The 17,161-nt window shown below is 38.2% G+C and overlaps 2 protein-coding genes across 4 annotated transcripts; one reads left to right on the forward strand and one right to left on the reverse strand.

The window, feature by feature from the left end:
* Positions 1-1,101: 1,101 nt before the first annotated feature.
* On the forward strand, positions 1,102-14,623 carry LOC149024925 (Chaperone DnaJ-domain superfamily protein). 3 transcript variants are annotated; one of them, XM_089145122.1, is made up of 5 exons: positions 1,102-1,264; positions 4,024-5,968; positions 7,435-7,536; positions 7,663-7,803; positions 14,265-14,623. In XM_089145122.1, the coding sequence occupies exons 2-5, from the start codon at positions 4,235-4,237 to the stop codon at positions 14,403-14,405; spliced, it is 2,118 nt and encodes a 705-aa protein (XP_089001248.1). In that variant the 5' UTR covers positions 1,102-1,264; positions 4,024-4,234; the 3' UTR covers positions 14,406-14,623. The 3 variants fall into 3 exon arrangements, with proteins under 3 accessions (XP_089001248.1, XP_089001246.1, XP_089001247.1); XM_089145120.1 differs by having other exon boundaries at positions 1,102-1,251; XM_089145121.1 differs by lacking the exon at positions 1,102-1,264 and adding an exon at positions 1,271-1,395.
* A 164-nt stretch (positions 14,624-14,787) lies between these two features.
* LOC149024926 (uncharacterized) lies at positions 14,788-16,631 on the reverse strand. Its single transcript, XM_089145123.1, has 2 exons — positions 16,122-16,631; positions 14,788-15,999 (listed from the first exon to the last, which is right to left on the reverse strand). Exons 1-2 carry the CDS (start codon positions 16,285-16,287, stop codon positions 14,996-14,998), a joined length of 1,170 nt encoding a protein of 389 aa, XP_089001249.1. The 5' UTR covers positions 16,288-16,631; the 3' UTR covers positions 14,788-14,995.
* Between the last annotated feature and the right edge of the window lie 530 nt (positions 16,632-17,161).

Genomic DNA, 17,161 nt, shown 5'->3' on the forward strand with positions numbered 1-17,161 from the left:
ACAAAATCAAACAGGAAAATATAAAATAGAGTGGTGGGAAGAAACGGTCTCCAAAAACAGAGCGGATTGGAAGGCAAGAAGCTTTTGAAACCCGGTTCACCCTCCCAAACCGTCACATTAGGAAGGGAATCTCGTCGAACGAGTTTTTACAACCACGGGAAACGATTCAGAATCCATAGATTTGAAATCTCTGGATTCATGTAACCAAACACGCCCTTAATGGTTTTGAGTTGCACGTAGGAGTGTAAATGGATAATCGAAATTCTCCTTCGAATTTGTCTTTGCATTCGTTTAGTGGTATTAGAATCCGTCCGATTAGTGATATGATGCAGATATGGTAAAATTATCTATTAAATTACTTATTTGAATTTATTTTTCTTATTTTTATAATTTTTTAGTTGAGATATGTAATTATTTTTCTAGATTTTCTATTAAAATAACTACCAAAATTGTTAAATTCTTAAATTTCACATATAACCTCACAAATAAAATGGTAAAGATATCGACCAATAGTGAGAAATTTGTATTCATATCCATTTAGAAGAATTTAATTAAGAAAATAATTATCCAATTGTCATTCAAAAATTAATAGAATAATATCCAAATATAAAAAGATCTAGAGATGACGGCTTACAATGAACCATTATCCTGTCCATTTCTGACAAGGATAATGTTTGAGGTTTATTTATTTCCTCGTAGATATGTGACATGTGTCCTAATATTACATCAAATGGTTGAGGTTCATTTATAAGTCACATGAACCTCAACCATTTGATGTAATATTAGGACACATGTCACATATCTACGAAGAAATGGAAGGTCCATTGACAAAGAAAGAAATGGATCGAATAAAATTCCGGCTTACACCCCTACACTTGCACCGCAATGGGGGAGACCAGGGGCGGTCGGCTGGGTACGATTGGTATTTGGTAGTCTTTTTTTTTTTTTGGTAATAAGTATTTGGAAGTCGCATAGCGGTAATAATGCATATTCAAAAGGAAAAAAGGGTATGATATGCAAATTCAAATAACCAATTGGGTCCCCAGGTTCTTCTTATTTTCCATGTTTGACCCAAGCGACGAGGAAGAATGACGGTTTACCACTTCACCCAATAGTGCGTTGTGCGTACTACGCAGGCGTTACACGAAACTCTTTGTCGCTCGTTCGTTCGATCTTCCGTTCTTCGGAATCTTCCACGAAGCGAAGCGAAGCGAAGCGAAGGTGAACTTTTCATTCTTTGCTAGGTAGCAGGTAAAACCCCCTTGTGCGTTCGAACTTTTTTTCTTTCTTTCTTCTCGGTTTTTGAATTTCAATTTGAGCGTTTGAATTTCAATTGCATAAATTCCCATTTCGATTGCTTCTCTGCTGCCCTTGAATTCTTTCGAATTTTATTACGTAAGTGTCTCCATCTTTCTGCTCATTTCTTTTCATTCTTATTCCATTTATTTGATTAATTCTTGGTGTTTTCCTTGTATGACCGTTGACGTTTACTGGTTTGGATTCCCTGTAGTTCCCGACAATCTCTTTTGGTAATCGCTGTTTGCTTTTGTGTAGTTTTTCGTATTGGGTGATTTTGTGCTCGTTTTGTTGTTCTACTTGATGATCTGCATCCTTTGATTTTTACACTTCTGTGGTTGTTTTCCTTAGTATGTTGTATTAAAGGTGGATTTTGGTTTGTTATTCGTGAATAAACATGACGACCCTCTTGTTGCCACTGATTCCTACTAACGACGAATTTCTGTTCGATTTGTTCCTCTTCGTGTACAGCAAAGACAAGCCAGGCCTATTTTCTGAAACTTTCGTTTAATTTGTTCCTTAACTTCAGATTGAAACTGAATATATGCTACAGACGTGAAACTTAATGAACTAGATTTACTATCCTAATGAGGTGGTATGGATGTTGTATTTTAGATTAAACTAATTGACCAAGGGTTCTCTGCAGCACCAGTGTGCAAATAATTAGGTTCACTATCATTTTGCCCCCCCCCCCCCCCCCAAAAAAAAAAAAAAACTAGGTTTACTATCCTATTGAGATGGTATGGATGTTGTATTTTAGATAGAACTAATTCATGCCCTTGGAGGAGAGATAGTGGGGTGAAAAACTAAAAATTGTGTGTGCGCGCGTTAAGGGGTTGGGTTGTATGCTTCAGTAACCTTGAGTCTTATGAGAGGTGCCTGTGTTCACTTTCAAAATTAAGTAGGCCTTGCCTAAATTTGTTATGCTAATTTTAGTGTCTAAGATTGTGTTTAGATTAATTTTTCAAAACTTATAGCATGTGTTGCATTTCCTTGCAGTATCTTTTCCTTTTTCTTATTCTGCCATATTTTCCTTTCTGTTTTCATTGGCTTCTGTTTATTGATCAGATGGAGCCATTTAGATAGTGTCATGGTGCTTATTCAGTATATTGGATGTGCTTCAAGCAATTTGAAGCAGATTCATTAACAAACCATACTCCTAAAGGTTTAGTTGAGAAAGGTTTAGTTGAGAAAGCCACCAGAATGTTATGTCATGCTTCTCCATTCCTAAATATGTCATTTCTTCTTCATACCCCTTTCTCTAACTTCTAAAGTAAACCCTCTTTCACTGAATGTCTTCAATTCAAATAAAATAAAATAAAACCTTAAAGAGTTCTTATTCTGTATCTTTTTCAGTTTCGGTAAACACATATTTTTCAAATTTAATGTGATCTTCTAGATCTATTTTCATGCTTTTTATCTCCTATTGTCTTTGACCAATGCCTTATAATAGTGAAGACACTACTTAATACTTTATCTCTTTTGGTTGATGTTGAATGCTTTCCCTTCAATAAACTTCAGAGCAAATGGCTTCAGTACCCCAAGACAGAGGCCTTTAAACACTGAGACCCCATTTTATATTATAGAAGCAAAGACACCCAAAAGTTGGACTTTTATTGGACTCATTAGTCAAATCCATTATTGAATGCGGTTAAATCATTGTTATTCTTTTTGAAATACCAAAACTATGCTTTAAATTTTATGAGATTACCTAAATACCATTATCAAAAACATGGAAAAAGAAAGAGATAAGATAGACACCATCGTCTTCATTGAATACCCTCCACCAGGCATCCTCACACCTTTCTGTTTCTTAGTCATAAGCGTTCTCCAGTCTTCTGCTACTTCAGACAACTCAGTCCTATCAAGTAGTCTAGGTTGCACTGTCAAGTTTGAAACCTAAGGTTCTTTATTTCTGTCATGATGTGGGAGGAACTTGCTGCCCAAAGATTTCTTGTATTATCAATTCCAACAGAAGAGGTAGTAGCAGAAACAGTAACCAAAGAGTCAAGAATGTCCGTCTGTTTCTTCTTTTTTGGTGGTTTCTTGGTGCACTTGGGATGCTGTACGTACTGTAAGCTATCCATAAGGGCCTGCTACATAATCCAACTGGGATAAATTCCGTATATAAACTCTGCATGCTCGTTTCGTCTTGTTTTTTGTAACTCTCAGCATTTCCATGTTCATAAGCTTCCCTTAGCCACTGTCCTACCATTCAGACTTGCTGAATTGATTTCAGTTCTGAGTTCTATAATTCCCTTTCTTTTCATCGGCCATTGGCTATCAGCTGTGCAGTTTTTATTCATAAATTCATCTTGTAAATCTTCTGGATTTTGTTGCCCTTCTCTCTTATCTGAAAAACTCAGGCATTCACCGACTCTTGTTTCTATACTATTTCTCTCTTGGATGGTATTTGGTTCTCAACGATTTAAACCATGACTCCCTCAGTCTCATCCCTGGAAATTTGACCACCTGGACTTCTTAAGTAACTTTTTAATTCAATTGATGGATTGATAAATTCAAGCAATATCCATTTTGTTACATTTTGTTAAGCTGCATTCACCGAGATCCCACTACACATGTTTAAAGCTTTTCAGACTTGGTACTTTGATGCTTCATACCTGCTCCAAACTTCCACTGCATTCTCTGCTTACTTAGGTTCTCCCATTCAATTTCTGTTTAATTTCCAATCATGTTACTGATTGATCTTACTTTTGTACTTTGCAGCTGGTTTAACCATTCTTAGGTCAAGTTAAATTGATCTCTCCCAAAGGTTGGGCTCACGTGAAGAGGATAGAACTGTTAGCCAAGTATTGGAATCTTTCGGGGCTATTCATTTCAGATAATTTAAAATGTGATCATGAGTGAAGTGGAAATGAAGCAAAAGCTTTCTTCTTCTGACACCATCTCTTAGTAATAACAATCCTATCCCTTATATATGTTATTCTCCTGGAGAAGCATCAACTTGGAAGAAAAGATGTCCAGGGGTCAACCTCAACCAAGAACATCTACTGCAGGAAGAACTCTTGGAAGGTGCACAGAGAAAGAAACAACTGATTCTATTGTTTACATTGATGTTGACCTTGATGATCTATCAGATGTTGTTGTTGTTGACGCTCCAGGGTCCTCTCAGCAAAGAATACGATATGGTTCAAAAGGATCCAGAAATGATAAGAACTTTCCTTCTGGGAATATTATTAGCATTGATGATGATGATGATGAAAGTCCTGGAAATGATGGTGAAAGAGGTGGTGGTCTGGAAAGTGATACTGCCTCGAGCAGGGCATCTCGGTGTGAGCCCCACCAATCACTGAGCTCTGAAGACTCAGATTCTCAGGACTGTCAGTTTGTTCAGGAAAGAAGTTTCCCTTTTAAATTATCTAATAAGTGTAAAAGGATGTACTCTGGGAAAACAATACCAAGAAGTATTTTTACTTTTAATCCTCTCTCTGAGGGTGGGTCATCAGAGAGTGACAGTTCTGACTGTGAGCTTATGGAGGGTCCTTATGGACACATTCGTGATCAGTGGGAAAGAGCCTCTACAAGGAAAAGAACATCAGAGGATATTAGTAGTTCTCAATCTGTAGTTGAGGAGCACGCTAGTGGCTCTGGATCCCATCGTGATAATCAGAAGAATGTTGAAGTGGAAAATGAGCCTGAACAAGATAAAGAAACCCCTGTTCATTCTGATTCAGGTAACAACAATAACAGAAAGGAGAATAGTTCTTTCACAGCCTCTGAATCCATACTTATGGATGACTCATCTCCCAATCTTGAGGAGAAAAACCCCTTTGAGAATTTGGATTCAATAGCTCCTGGGCAAGAAAGTCATTCAAGGAGTGAAACACAACCACAGGAAACGCTTTTTCCTGAGTATGATCATCCATGGAGAGGATGTTTTTTCTCCTCGCAAGAACAAATTGATGAACAGTTATATTATGAAAACACCTTGTTTAATGACAAAGAGGAGCATGCTGCTGCAGAAACTTTTGTGTCAAAAAACCAGTCATGCAATGATTCACATTCCAATGATGGAAAGGTTAGTTCCCAAGATAAAGTGGATTCTTCATGTGACACTCATCAATCAGTTCAAATGCAAGTAGGTCAGGATGGAGATGGATATTTGGGCAAAAATGATGGGATTCATCAAGAACCTTCTTGTTCTATGCAGCCTCCAAATGGGGCCAGATATGAAAGAGCTAATTTTCAGGAAAAAGAGAGGCCACTTTCTGGCGATCCATCTTTTTGCAATATTGAACCATGCTTCAGAGTACATGTCAATTGTGACCCTGAAGAAAAAAATGGACAACATGGGGAATGCATTTCCAATGCTCAATCAATGGACGATCCTGGAATCAATTATCATCGATTCAGTTGTGAGGACACTTCAAAATTTGTTGCTGATGAATCCTTATGCAACACTCAACAAGATGGTACACAAATCGAGAGTGAGAGATGTGTTAGAGATAGAGCTGAACATGATTCTGAATTTCTTTTGGAAGGTCAATTGCAAGGAGGGAAGAATCATCTGCTAAATACTCAAGATGGCAATTGTATGCCTGATGATCCAAATGATATAATTAATGAAAGAGAAAAAATCAAGGAGACTGATGAATACAAACGTGCTGTAGAAGAAGAATGGGCATCCAGGCGTCGTGAATTAGAAATTCAGGTTTGGCATATATTTGTTTTGACTTATAAATTGGTTATCTGAAGATTTCTTGAATTTTGCATCCAAGTTTATTTTCCTTGTATTATGCATCTTCAATTTGTTGAAGTAAATTAAAGACCTTATGAAGACACAATGTCTTCCTGTATGAGAGTCAATCCCCTTGTATGGTTGTGTGGAAATGAGGAATGAGAAAGGAATATACAACTAGTCATCATTGTTGGGGGTACAATATCTTGACTCCATTACTTGTTTTGTGTGTGATTCCAAAAGGCTGTTCACTGAAGGCTTCAAGGTATATACTAATAGTCATATTCACCCACGGGGGGTGGGAGGTATATCAGTATTCTGTTAAATTTTTTTGTATGGTTTTTTTTTGGCTTTAAACATGTAGTGGACTGAGAGAGTTCTGTAGGTGAGCCATTGTAACCTATTCTCCATTGATAGTGAATTAGATCTCATCTTGTGGTGGATGTAGATAATCTCATTGAAACATGTAAAATCCTGTGTTCATTATGCAAGTGTTGTTCTTTTGGTGGACATAGATAATCTCGTTGAACCATGTAAAATCCTGTGTTCATTTTGTAAGTGTTGTTTGCGATTTCCATTCTTCTTTCCATCATTTTAGGCTATGTTTTCTAGAGTCTTTTGTCAGGATTATGTGAGAAATGTGCATGATATTGACCACATGGACAAAATATCTCCATCCATGGACATCCTCTCTTAAATATGCAGACAAATGATCCAAAGGGCATATATCCCTAGAACTGAGGAATCAAATCAATTTTTTAATCCCTCTAAATTTCTTCCAACTTTTGTTGCTTGCACGTGATATCTAATAAAATGATAGATTTTCATGATAAAGATGCTACTTTTTATGCTAATAGTATGGGTGGTAAAATGTTTGATATATAGGGTAGTCCCCTTGTTTGAGTGGCTGAATTTTGACTCTCTGAATAAGTTGAATGATAGTTTTCAGAGGCTGGATTACATTGTTAGTGGAGGAAAGTCGAATTACTATGAATTTTGGTGCATAATCTTGTGGTCAGAATAGTTTCTGGTAACCAAAAAAATAGAATCAGAAAGGAGCTGGTAGAAGAAGAGAGGGCAGGAGATGACCCAGGAGCAGTTCGTTGGGCTAGACTAAACCTGTTTGATAGTTCAGCAAAGTTCTGGAACCAAGTTGAGATTTTGGTTGTAGTAGGATATTTGTAGTTTGTGTATTTGCATTTTGGATTTATCTGGTTATTTTTTACTTTGCTAAAGTTCCATTCCAGTTTTAGTTCTAGAGTTAGATTTGGTTATAGATTTAGGTTAACATTTTGCTTATATTTCAGCAATAGATGAAATTTTAATTTGTACTAAATTCATGCATATGCACTTGCATAATTAGAACGAGGAAAAAATACCCTAAAAACCCTAAAGTTGCTAAACATTTCATCTAATTTATTGTTCTTCTTCCCTTGCAGGCTGAAGAAGTGAGGCGGTTAAAGAAGAGAAAGATGCGCCTGTTAGACATGGAGAGAAGACAAAAAGAGCGTGTTGAGGAAATGCGGGAATCACAAAAAAGGGTATGATCCTATTAATTCTTTCTTCATCTAGTATTTTGTTTCTTCACGTGCATTTCTGATGCATATTCTTCATTTCTAGCTCCCTCTTGGGTTGTGATTTCCCCCCCTTGTATTGATCTAATCCAGGATGAGGAAACTATAAACTTGAAAGAGCAGTTTCGTGTTGAGATAAGGAGGGAACTTGATAGATTGGAACGTATTCACTTTGATATGGCTTCCATACTTCGTGCGTTTGGCATCCATGTAGGTGGTTTGACGCCCCGTGAGGTGAGTTGTGAGTGTTTCATGTTTTTACTTAAAAGACTACAATTTTTCATGATTCATATCACAAAGAAATGCCTGCCAGAAGCCTCCTGAAGCCATTTTCAATGTTTTATTGATTTAACATGAACTTCTATTATCAAAATGTTCAGCATAACCTTTCAATGATTGGAAGAATTGAGCCTGTTGAGCTTATGCTTTTTATTAAGAATTATCATGCTTCTGGTCCGCCATTTGTATTTTGACATCATCTATTGTGTCATCCTTGTCAAACTACATGTAGTTATCTACCTGTGCTAGAGGGTAAGGAATTGATTTTTTATTCTTCTAGCAATTATTACCATCTTCAAAAGGGCTTGATTTTTATTTATGGAAATTGATTGAGGCTGCACGACCATGTTCAACAGAGGCCTTTAATGACCCTATATGAATTATGAAGAAACGATTTAGTTAGATTGAAGGAATTAGAAGAAGTAGGGGCAGGCTTAAAATAACTTTAAAACAAGTGTGTGAAAGGATATGCATAGCTTAGGCCTTGTGATGTAGTACTGTATTTGAATGATCAAAACAGGAGCCAAATAGGACCTTTCACAGGGAATCAACTTCAGATTTGATAAACTTAAGATAGATAAAATTCAGATATAATGGAAGGCTGAGAACCGAAGTGGTAGAACAAGGATATTGGTTTAAGAACAAGGACTAACTAGGTTTTCAAAACAGCAGTATGCTATAAAGAAGAATGGATGGAACAATATAAGAGAATTAAGAGAACAATAAGGACAACAAAGTAACATGTAACACCCGGGCTCTCACCGCAAGGTGGACGATGGACGAACACCAATCTACCTGATCAAACACAAGGGTCTCCAAGAGGAGGAATGCTAGCAAGCAATTGATTCATCACAAGTTGTCTCTCACCACTACAAAGTCTCTATATAGCATTCTAAAGAGACATAAATATTAATGGCAACACCAACCACAACTAACACCACCACCAAAGACTCAACACACCTAACTTGACAAAGGAGAACCCGACAAGAGTCTCTTATTTTCAAACTAAAACCCTTTTATTGACTCTAAAACAGACTTAGGCTAGGTCTAGACAGAAGTCAACATATGTGGGCTAACTTTAACCCACTAGAACAGCCCTAGCCCATAAAAGCCATGGGCTGGTTCAGGTGACAACTTTAGGCCTTTGATGGGCCTAACCCAATGGGCTTCTTCTTTCGTAAATATGTCTTCAATTCTGCATCACTTTGTATCTAGTATTGCTTCAAGTAAAGCTGATTGAAAGGCAAAGATCCATGTCGCCAACCCCATTTAATTGGGAAAAGGCTTGTTGGTTGTTGTTGCTGTTCTGTTCCTTCCTTCACTAATGTCTTAGAGTCGATCTATATAAATTTGTCTACTTGAGATGGTGATGCATAGCAGTGTTATATAAAGATTATGCAACTGGTTTTGGTCTTGTATGATTAGGGTTTCTATTTTATGGTTTTTATTGTAACAATCAGAAGTATATTGCTCAATTGTTCAGCCAGGAATAGGGATGAAATCATTTTATTTTCTTTGAGAAATTTTAATTGGTGCAGTTGTCACTCAGTTTTACTTCTGAACTCCTGTTTAACTCAAAGGGGCATTTGTTTAGTAGGATTAGGAATTCTAGAAAGCCAAATTAGTTTTTATAAAGAAGGCTGCAGCAAACAGATCGTCTCCCTTGATTTGATGCATTAGTCATTTGATTAGTAATGGAATTTGATTTTTATCTGTATTTTGTTCGAGTCATAATAGAAAGTTAGAGTCTGTTCCAGTTACTGAATCCATTTTAGACTTAGCTTTTTCTTTCAGTTGTAAGGTAGGATTAGTGACATTAGTCCATCTTATTTAAGTCTGGAGAATTTTTTTGAATGAAAAACTGGGTTTCATTGTTTGCTGCCAAGATCTGTTTGTGCAGCTATCTTCTGTCTGATATTTATTCTAAACCCTGGTAACATTTTTCTTTTCCTATTCTTCTTCTTCCCCTTCCTCTTCTTTATTTTTTATTTCTATTTAACTTACACTAGAAATTCCCTCAAAGTTTGACCAGTCTCCCTTTGTTCTCTTCTTCCTCAGATTTTTGGATTGAAAAGAATTAGATTAGTAAGTGGAACGAATCGAGCAGGTTCGGATTTGGTTTCAATTCTAGAACCTACTTGGTTCTTAGTTCTGCTTCATATGACATCGTTACTCCTTAGAACTGAACTTAAATTGAATGGCTGAAAAATTGACTGACCAACGAAGAGTCTCTCTCACTGAATTTTTTTCCTTATTAAGGCGGCGATGAAATAGTACTGTTTGGTAGCTCCCCAATTTTACACCTTAAGATCAAATATGTGCCTCCTAGAGGCAACAACCTGATGTTACTAATTCCCCAGTATGTTACTTGACAATTTTCAGACAGGGATAATGGCACCAAGGGAAAGGGGGCCTGAGTGATTTTTTAATCAGCTTACCAAGATCGAAAAGATCTTGGCCTGTAAATCCAATTTGGATGAGGAAAAATGTGAACTGATCCTCACCAATTGGATTCTGTATGCATGTTCATAGGGCCGAATGGTTGGGGAAGGGAGGGGGGTGTCGCAGGATAGGGAGAGTGTAGGGGAGGCCTCAGGAGTATTGTAGAGGGTGAGGTAAAGTGCAGGGGTGTCATGGAGGTGGGGCAGGTTGCTGCCAGGTCACAGCAGCAGGGGGGGGGGGAATAGGGTGTGCAGGGGCAGGGGAGGAGCTGGGGGCGAAGGGGAAGGGGTGGTGGTGTTTTGCGTGGGTAGGGAAGAGGGGAAGGAGCTGGAGTACTTTACTTACTTGGATGCTTGAGAACACTCGCTGAAGTTCTGAGAGAGCTTAATATTGAAGAAGAACTTTACTAAAATCCACCAACACCCCTCAGCAGGAACCCTGGTTCACAACTGAATAGTTTTTCATTCAATAATTTGACTTACAAAGAAAGAATAGGCTTTAAATATATTCTACTAAAAAAAAACTATACACCAAGTAGGATTCCTTTATAGATTAGGATCCCACCACATAATCTTGATCATTGAAATAAAATCTAAACATCCAAAGGTCCATTCCCTAATGGACACATGCTAAAATGAAAGTTTCAAAATAACTTAAAACTTTGATAAGCACATGCTTAAATTTTGTTTTAATTATAACTGTAATTGACACATGTGCTAGGGTTTAAAGGATATCTGGACTCAATAACTAACTCAACTACCAACTCAAAACAAGACTCTTTAACCAACTTGGACTCTAGAAATTAAACTAGAATTATATTTCAGAGACTAATTAGGCAGAAAATGCCCAAAATACCCCTCCATGAGGGTTTGGCCAGACTAGGGAGGATTCTCAAAACCATCTTGTGGGTCCCACATAGGGTTTTGGCCAGGGGTCTAAATCGTGTTTGCATAAAAAACGCAGTTGTTTGCGGATTTTGCAGAAAACTCTTGAGGAGTTTGCTAAAGCTCTTTTAGTTTATAGGCCTCCACTCATAATAAAGGAAGGTTGAATCCCATTCTGTGGAAGGATGGAAACTAGAAGTTGTAGGATGCAGTGGTTGGTTTTGTAATAATGGTGAGAAAGGTTATCACTAATAAGTGTCTTGAACAAGCCTAACCCCCACCCCCAACTATCTTAGAATTGGAGCAATTGTTGGAAGATATGAAACAAGGATGTTGTGGAGAAAATGATGGTCTTGCTCTCAAGTAGCATGCTAACCCCAACGATGATGAAATGGTAGCTTATTCTGCCTGTGTTACATCATTCTCAATCAGGCTAGTTGGTAAAGCTACCCTATTTAGACAGCTGGGTATTCTTTTGCGCTGCACTGGTTTTATAGAATGTTCGTACAATTGTTGGTAGCATTTTAGAAGCCAATTTCATCTTAATTGATTTTGTTTGAGCACTCTACCTTCTACATAAGCACTCTTCAAGAAGACTTTAGGTGCAGGCAATTTTTCGGGCAGTTAAAAATTTGTGCCACTACAGTATCATGTGCCTTGTCTAGTCACCCTGTTCACTGTTGGCACATTATAATGTTGGTATTCTCTAAGATGTGCACTGAATACCATTGAAGTAGAACAAATAAGGCATACCTTTCTCATTTTGTGTCGTGCGTTGAAGGATATATCGTGAAGCCAATTGTCTCCTCCTCCAAATATGGACCACCTCCTGTTCCTCACTCCAGAGTTACAGTGTTCCATCTTCCTTGCGATATGTATCACCCCTAATGTTGAGATAATTGCAATGGTACCTTGGGTTCACAACCTAACTGGACAGAGTTTTGGTTTTTTGAAGACTAGGAGAGTTGATGTAAATATAAGTTAGAGGAGAAATGTAATTCTATTTCTATCTTTTTTTTTTTAAAGAGTTATAATAGCAAGTTGGAATTTATTCTAGTTATTCAGTCCAGGTTAGAGTTACCCTTTGCTTTCAGTTTCGAGGTACTTAAAGACTTATATTCTATAAAATAGCATGTACTCTACAAGAGATATGTGCATCCCTCTATGTCCTTTCTGATATTCTCTCTACCAACCCAGGTAAAAACTTTCTTCTTCTAATCTTCTTCTTCCCTTTGCTCTGCCGTTATTTATATTTCTATTATTCTTGGTAATACTCACAGTTCCTCAAAGTTGGTTCAGTCTTCCTTGAACCACCTCCTTTTCTCCTAAGATTTTGGGGTTTGAGGCCTTACTTTTGGGTGGCCCATCCTGCTGAATCCAAAGTTGGCTGGAATAGTAGGTTTTGCAGCCACTTCCAAATCTGAATAGAGACCTACTGTCAAAAGTACTTCGATCATAATTTCTCATGGAGATCAGCAAGCTAGTTGACCAAGAGGGGGGCAAAACACTATACACAGTGCCAAGGTGACACCTAGACACATAGGCAGCATCAGAGTGCCTGGATGTGAAGGCAGTGCCTAGGCTATGCCTTAACAACTATGGTTTCAGTTATGTCCTTAAATGATTTCTGATCTTATCACAGCCCATTGGCCATGTTTGGAAGGCTAGAAAGAAAAGAAAAGAAAAAAAGGATTTGCATGATAAAAATCATGGTTAAACAATTATTCATTTGAATGTGAGGTGTCTGTGCCTCTGCCTTTTAGATCAAACTGAATCCTCTATAGTGTGTGTATCAATTGAATGAAAAGAGGGTTTTGTTGACTTGGGAGGTTGGAGGCAACCACATGCGTTGGTTTGTTTAATTTTTTTTTTTTCCACTCCCTTTCTTGCCTTCTCATCTTTACCTTAATAGTTTACCCCTTCTTTTACTTGTTTCCTCTGAGTGGGAAAACATTCTCTGCTGCTGTGCACATATGTACCCAATAAGTGGCTGAAAAGCAAAGAAACTCGAAGGCTGTTTTGGACTATTCAAATTTAAAATTAAGCCTTTAATCTCAGCCTTTTATTTGGTATAACAAGTACACTGCTGTGCACTGCAGAGAGAGGTGCACAGTGGAGGATTTTTGTTCATCCTCTGTGTTATAAGCCTTGATAAATTACTAGTCTGCCATTATTTTTATATTCATCGCCTATACTGTTTGTGCCATTAAGCCCTTGATTGAGTGAGCTTCTTATATTACTTGTGTGGACCCATTAGTGAATCCAATATGGTTTCTGAACCCTGGGATCGCATCTTGCTTTGTTCTGTATCTGCTCCTCTGTTGCTATTACTTGATATCAGTTACAGATTGGAAAATGTTATTCCAGTGATTTCTACAAAGCCTGGAGTCTGGCTTATTTCTGGATCTGTTTTCTGCTATGTGCTTTTAGGCTTATTACAGCAGGCTGTGCGGTTTGTAATCCCCTGCCTGCATTAGGTGGGCTGTCAAGAACTGAAGATGAATGAGTTGGATACATCTTGGAAGGCTATAAGCCTATAATCTATTATAATTTTCTGGCTGAGGACTTATGGTGGTAAGTTGCTTAATATGAGAAAAAGTATGTGGAAAGTGTAATTAGTGGGACAAGGAGGAGTGGAGGACAATGACTTATCTGGGTTAAAGTGGTGAGCAGATAGGATTTGAGCAGTGGCTGCCAGTATCGTTGAGTTAATTTCTTTAGATTTTTTAATTTCCAACCACCCCTCCCTCTTCTTTTTGGGGTACTCAGTTGATGAAACTTTACGATTGTGGATTTTTATTACCTATACTATATCTTCTAGGGCAGTCATGGTGATAACTTCCTTTGTTAAATGAGTGCAAACCATCCTTGTTGTAGTAGTGGTGATAGTAATAACATCAAACGTTAATTCATACATCTAATGTGGTATGCATTGTATTTGGACTGCCGTGATAGTCGTTTCATATATAGGGAAGATCCTAATTGGCCTTTTTAGACAGAGTGCCAATCCGGATGTGGTTATCTCTGGTTTATTTACTGTTTCTTGGAATTTTTTGCTTACTAATATACTGTGTCCATATATTGATGCAGCTGTATGCAGCTTATAGACGAGCTTTGCTAAAATTCCACCCTGATAGAGCATCAAAAATTGATATCCGGCAGCAGGTTGAAGCGGAAGAGAAATTCAAACTTGTTGCTCGCTTGAAGGAGAAATTTCTGCCAACATTTTGAGATGGAAATCTGTAACTCTTGTAGGTAGAAGACAAACAAGATTTTTTCGAGGTACCTTGTAGAAAGAAAAGGTGGGGTACCCTTTAGTAGGAATAGGTGGGGTAACTTTCTTAGCTAATTTTTCTTTACAAGGATAGTACTCTTTAAACATTTTCGTTTTGAAAAGTTACCCCTTCATCAGAATGAAAGATGAAGTTGGCATTTCTTTATAATCTTTGCCTACGTTCTCTCTCTCTCTCTCTCTCTCTCTCTCTCTTTAAACTCCTTTGGCACGCTAAGTACTCTTTTACTTTGAAGCTGCTGGCTCTAATTTTTTATTGCACAGTAAAGAATGCATCAAACGAAATAATACAATGATGTTCAAGAATTAAAGTCATGCAAGAAGGTTTAATGAATTTGCGTGCTAATTTTGGTGCAATAAATATATGCTTATATTATCAGACAGTCTGATACGGTGGTATTACAAGTTTACAACAAAAAGAAAACAGGAAAGCGAAAAGAAGCAGGCAACTAAAGCACTAAGGTGTGAGTTATTTATTGAACAACAATACATCGAAGCAGCACTGAAGATTGCGTTTCACTTGAATGCCTCATGGAGAGGTTTCCTTAAAACGTGGAGAAGCTGGAGGAATGCCTGGGAAGAGCCGTGGAGGTGGGAACGGGATTAGTGGAGGGAAAGGAAAGGGTAGCGTTGGTGGTGGGGGTGGGGGTGAAGGTGAGGGAGACAGCCCTGGGATTGGTGGAAGGTTGAAAAATGGTGGTGGTGATGATGATGGTGGTGGAGATAGCCCTGGAACTGGTGGTAAGTTGAATGGTGGTGGTGATGGTGGTGGGGATAGCCCTGGAACTGGAGGAAGGTTGAAAAATGGTGGAGGGGGTGGCTGAAACGGGAGTGGCGGCAGAAGTGGTGGAGGTTGAAATGGATTTGGAATCCCAAATGGAGGTGGTGTAGGAAATATAGGCGGAATTAGAGGAGGAAACAGTTGTGTTGGGTGGCTTACAGTTTTATGCGTGGATACAGTTTTGCCTGAAAGAACTTCAGCATTATGCAGATTTGGTGATGGGGGCAGAAGAGGGAGATTTGGTAAAGGTGGCAAAGGTGGCAAAGGTGGCAATGGTGGAATAATGGGAATTGTAGGAAAAGGAGATAAGTACGGAGTTGTGGGTGTGATAGAAGGTACATTTGGTATGGTTGGATCTTGAGTTACAGGTGGGATTGTCGGGATTATGCCTGGACTGGGAAGGACTGTGTTTTTAGGAATGAGTTGTTCTTTTGAAGCTTCAAGTCTTGGTCTCTGGTTACACAACTCTGGCTCTTGGAAAGGCTTGAAGGTGAAAAACCCAGCTGAGAAAATGTGAACTCCTTGTTTTGTTGATTTCAGATGTAGTGATGAAGAAGTAGCCCTAGAGGCCACCGAACAGAAAGGCTCACTGCTGCTGATTAACTTGACCGAGCAGTTCTTAATTCTTTTGACATGTTTGCTGACTGTGAAAGGTAGATGAACTCTGAACTCTCCATGTTTATTGGTCTTCACTTCCTTGCTAAAACTGGGATTTGAGCTTCCATCCCCACAATGAACTGCAACCGAAGCATCTGCAATGGAGAAAAAGTATTTACTTACATTAAATTTAGGCCTGCAAAAGAATATTGCAGATAAAAGAGAGAAAGCTGGGAATCTATCTAATCTTCCAAATATTGGATGATGTTTGTTGAACCTGATAAGAAGTAGCTGCGTCTAGAGAAGTCTTGTCTGAAACAAGTGTCACAATAAACACTACCCACTATGATTGCAGATGGAGGAAGCTCCTTCTCATGTTTAGCCTCAGAGAGATTATTGAAGGCGAAACTGATGAGAATGATGAAAATCAGCAAGCAAGACATTCTGATGCTACTTGAAAATCCCTCCCTGGAACTCTCTGACTTGCTCAGTATACTATTAAGAGCCTGGTACTATTTATGTTGTTTGTCAAGGGAAATTAAATGCAGTAGAAACTTTTCTTGCATAGAAGAACACGACCCACCAAGACTCTTTATGTTACTCATGCAAAGCCAATCAACTGCAAACTACTAGCAGTAGCGTGTGTGGTTTAACTAACTGTCAACAGTTGGCGAGAGAGGAGAAAACATCTTTATCAAAGCACAATCTATCTATTCAGAAGTGAGAATTCCGATGGACTATGGTTAGACCACAGAGTTAGCATCATTCAAACATCATGAAGTAGAAAATTCGAGAAAGAAGCCTTTCGTTTTCTTCTGCGGTTGATTTTGTTTGGTCGTGAATGTTGGATAGAGCAGGCGAAGGACAAAAAGTTAAATGATTTGGGTCCCCCCTCCACACATGGGTTCACGAGCTATACTTACTGGTTGGTCACGAGTTAGAAGAACCCCTACACTTGAATTCTTGAAGATGGCCATCTCTCTTACTTCATTCTTATTCTTCATTAAAATTGACAGGTTAATACTCTCCGAATTTGAGTAATAGTAATCTCTTATGTCACTGTTCTCCTGTGGTGGTGAACGGATTTGTCTGATTGGGTTTCTGTGAGTCGAGGTCTTATAACATAGAATCAATGGTGGAATGAGTCTCTGTCGATCTCGATTGAGTAAAATTAAATTGGTTTGGTTCTGTGTGGAAATCAGATATTGTAGTTATCTCGTCACGGGTGTTACAGGAGAGAGATCACATGGTGTTTATGAATTAAAAAGGGTCTGGAAGCATATGAAATAATTGCATGCCATTCTGTCTGTTTTCTTC

Source organism: Hakea prostrata, chromosome 2, assembly GCF_041222555.1.
Source record: "Hakea prostrata isolate BN-2017 chromosome 2, UWA_Hpros_2, whole genome shotgun sequence".
Taxonomy (NCBI): Eukaryota; Viridiplantae; Streptophyta; class Magnoliopsida; order Proteales; family Proteaceae; genus Hakea; species Hakea prostrata.

Excerpts from the sequence above, each read along its gene's own strand:
- LOC149024925 (XM_089145122.1), top strand. The coding sequence starts at position 4,235 with ATGTTATTCTCCTGGAGAAGCATCAACTTGGAAGAAAAGATGTCCAGG. Across the intron at positions 5,969-7,434 it reads GTCGTGAATTAGAAATTCAG|GCTGAAGAAGTGAGGCGGTT; the intron begins GTTTGGCATATA and ends CTTCCCTTGCAG. Across the intron at positions 7,537-7,662 it reads TGCGGGAATCACAAAAAAGG|GATGAGGAAACTATAAACTT; the intron begins GTATGATCCTAT and ends GATCTAATCCAG.
- LOC149024926 (XM_089145123.1), bottom strand. The coding sequence starts at position 16,287 with ATGTCTTGCTTGCTGATTTTCATCATTCTCATCAGTTTCGCCTTCAAT. Across the intron at positions 16,000-16,121 it reads ACGCAGCTACTTCTTATCAG|ATGCTTCGGTTGCAGTTCAT; the intron begins GTTCAACAAACA and ends TCTCCATTGCAG.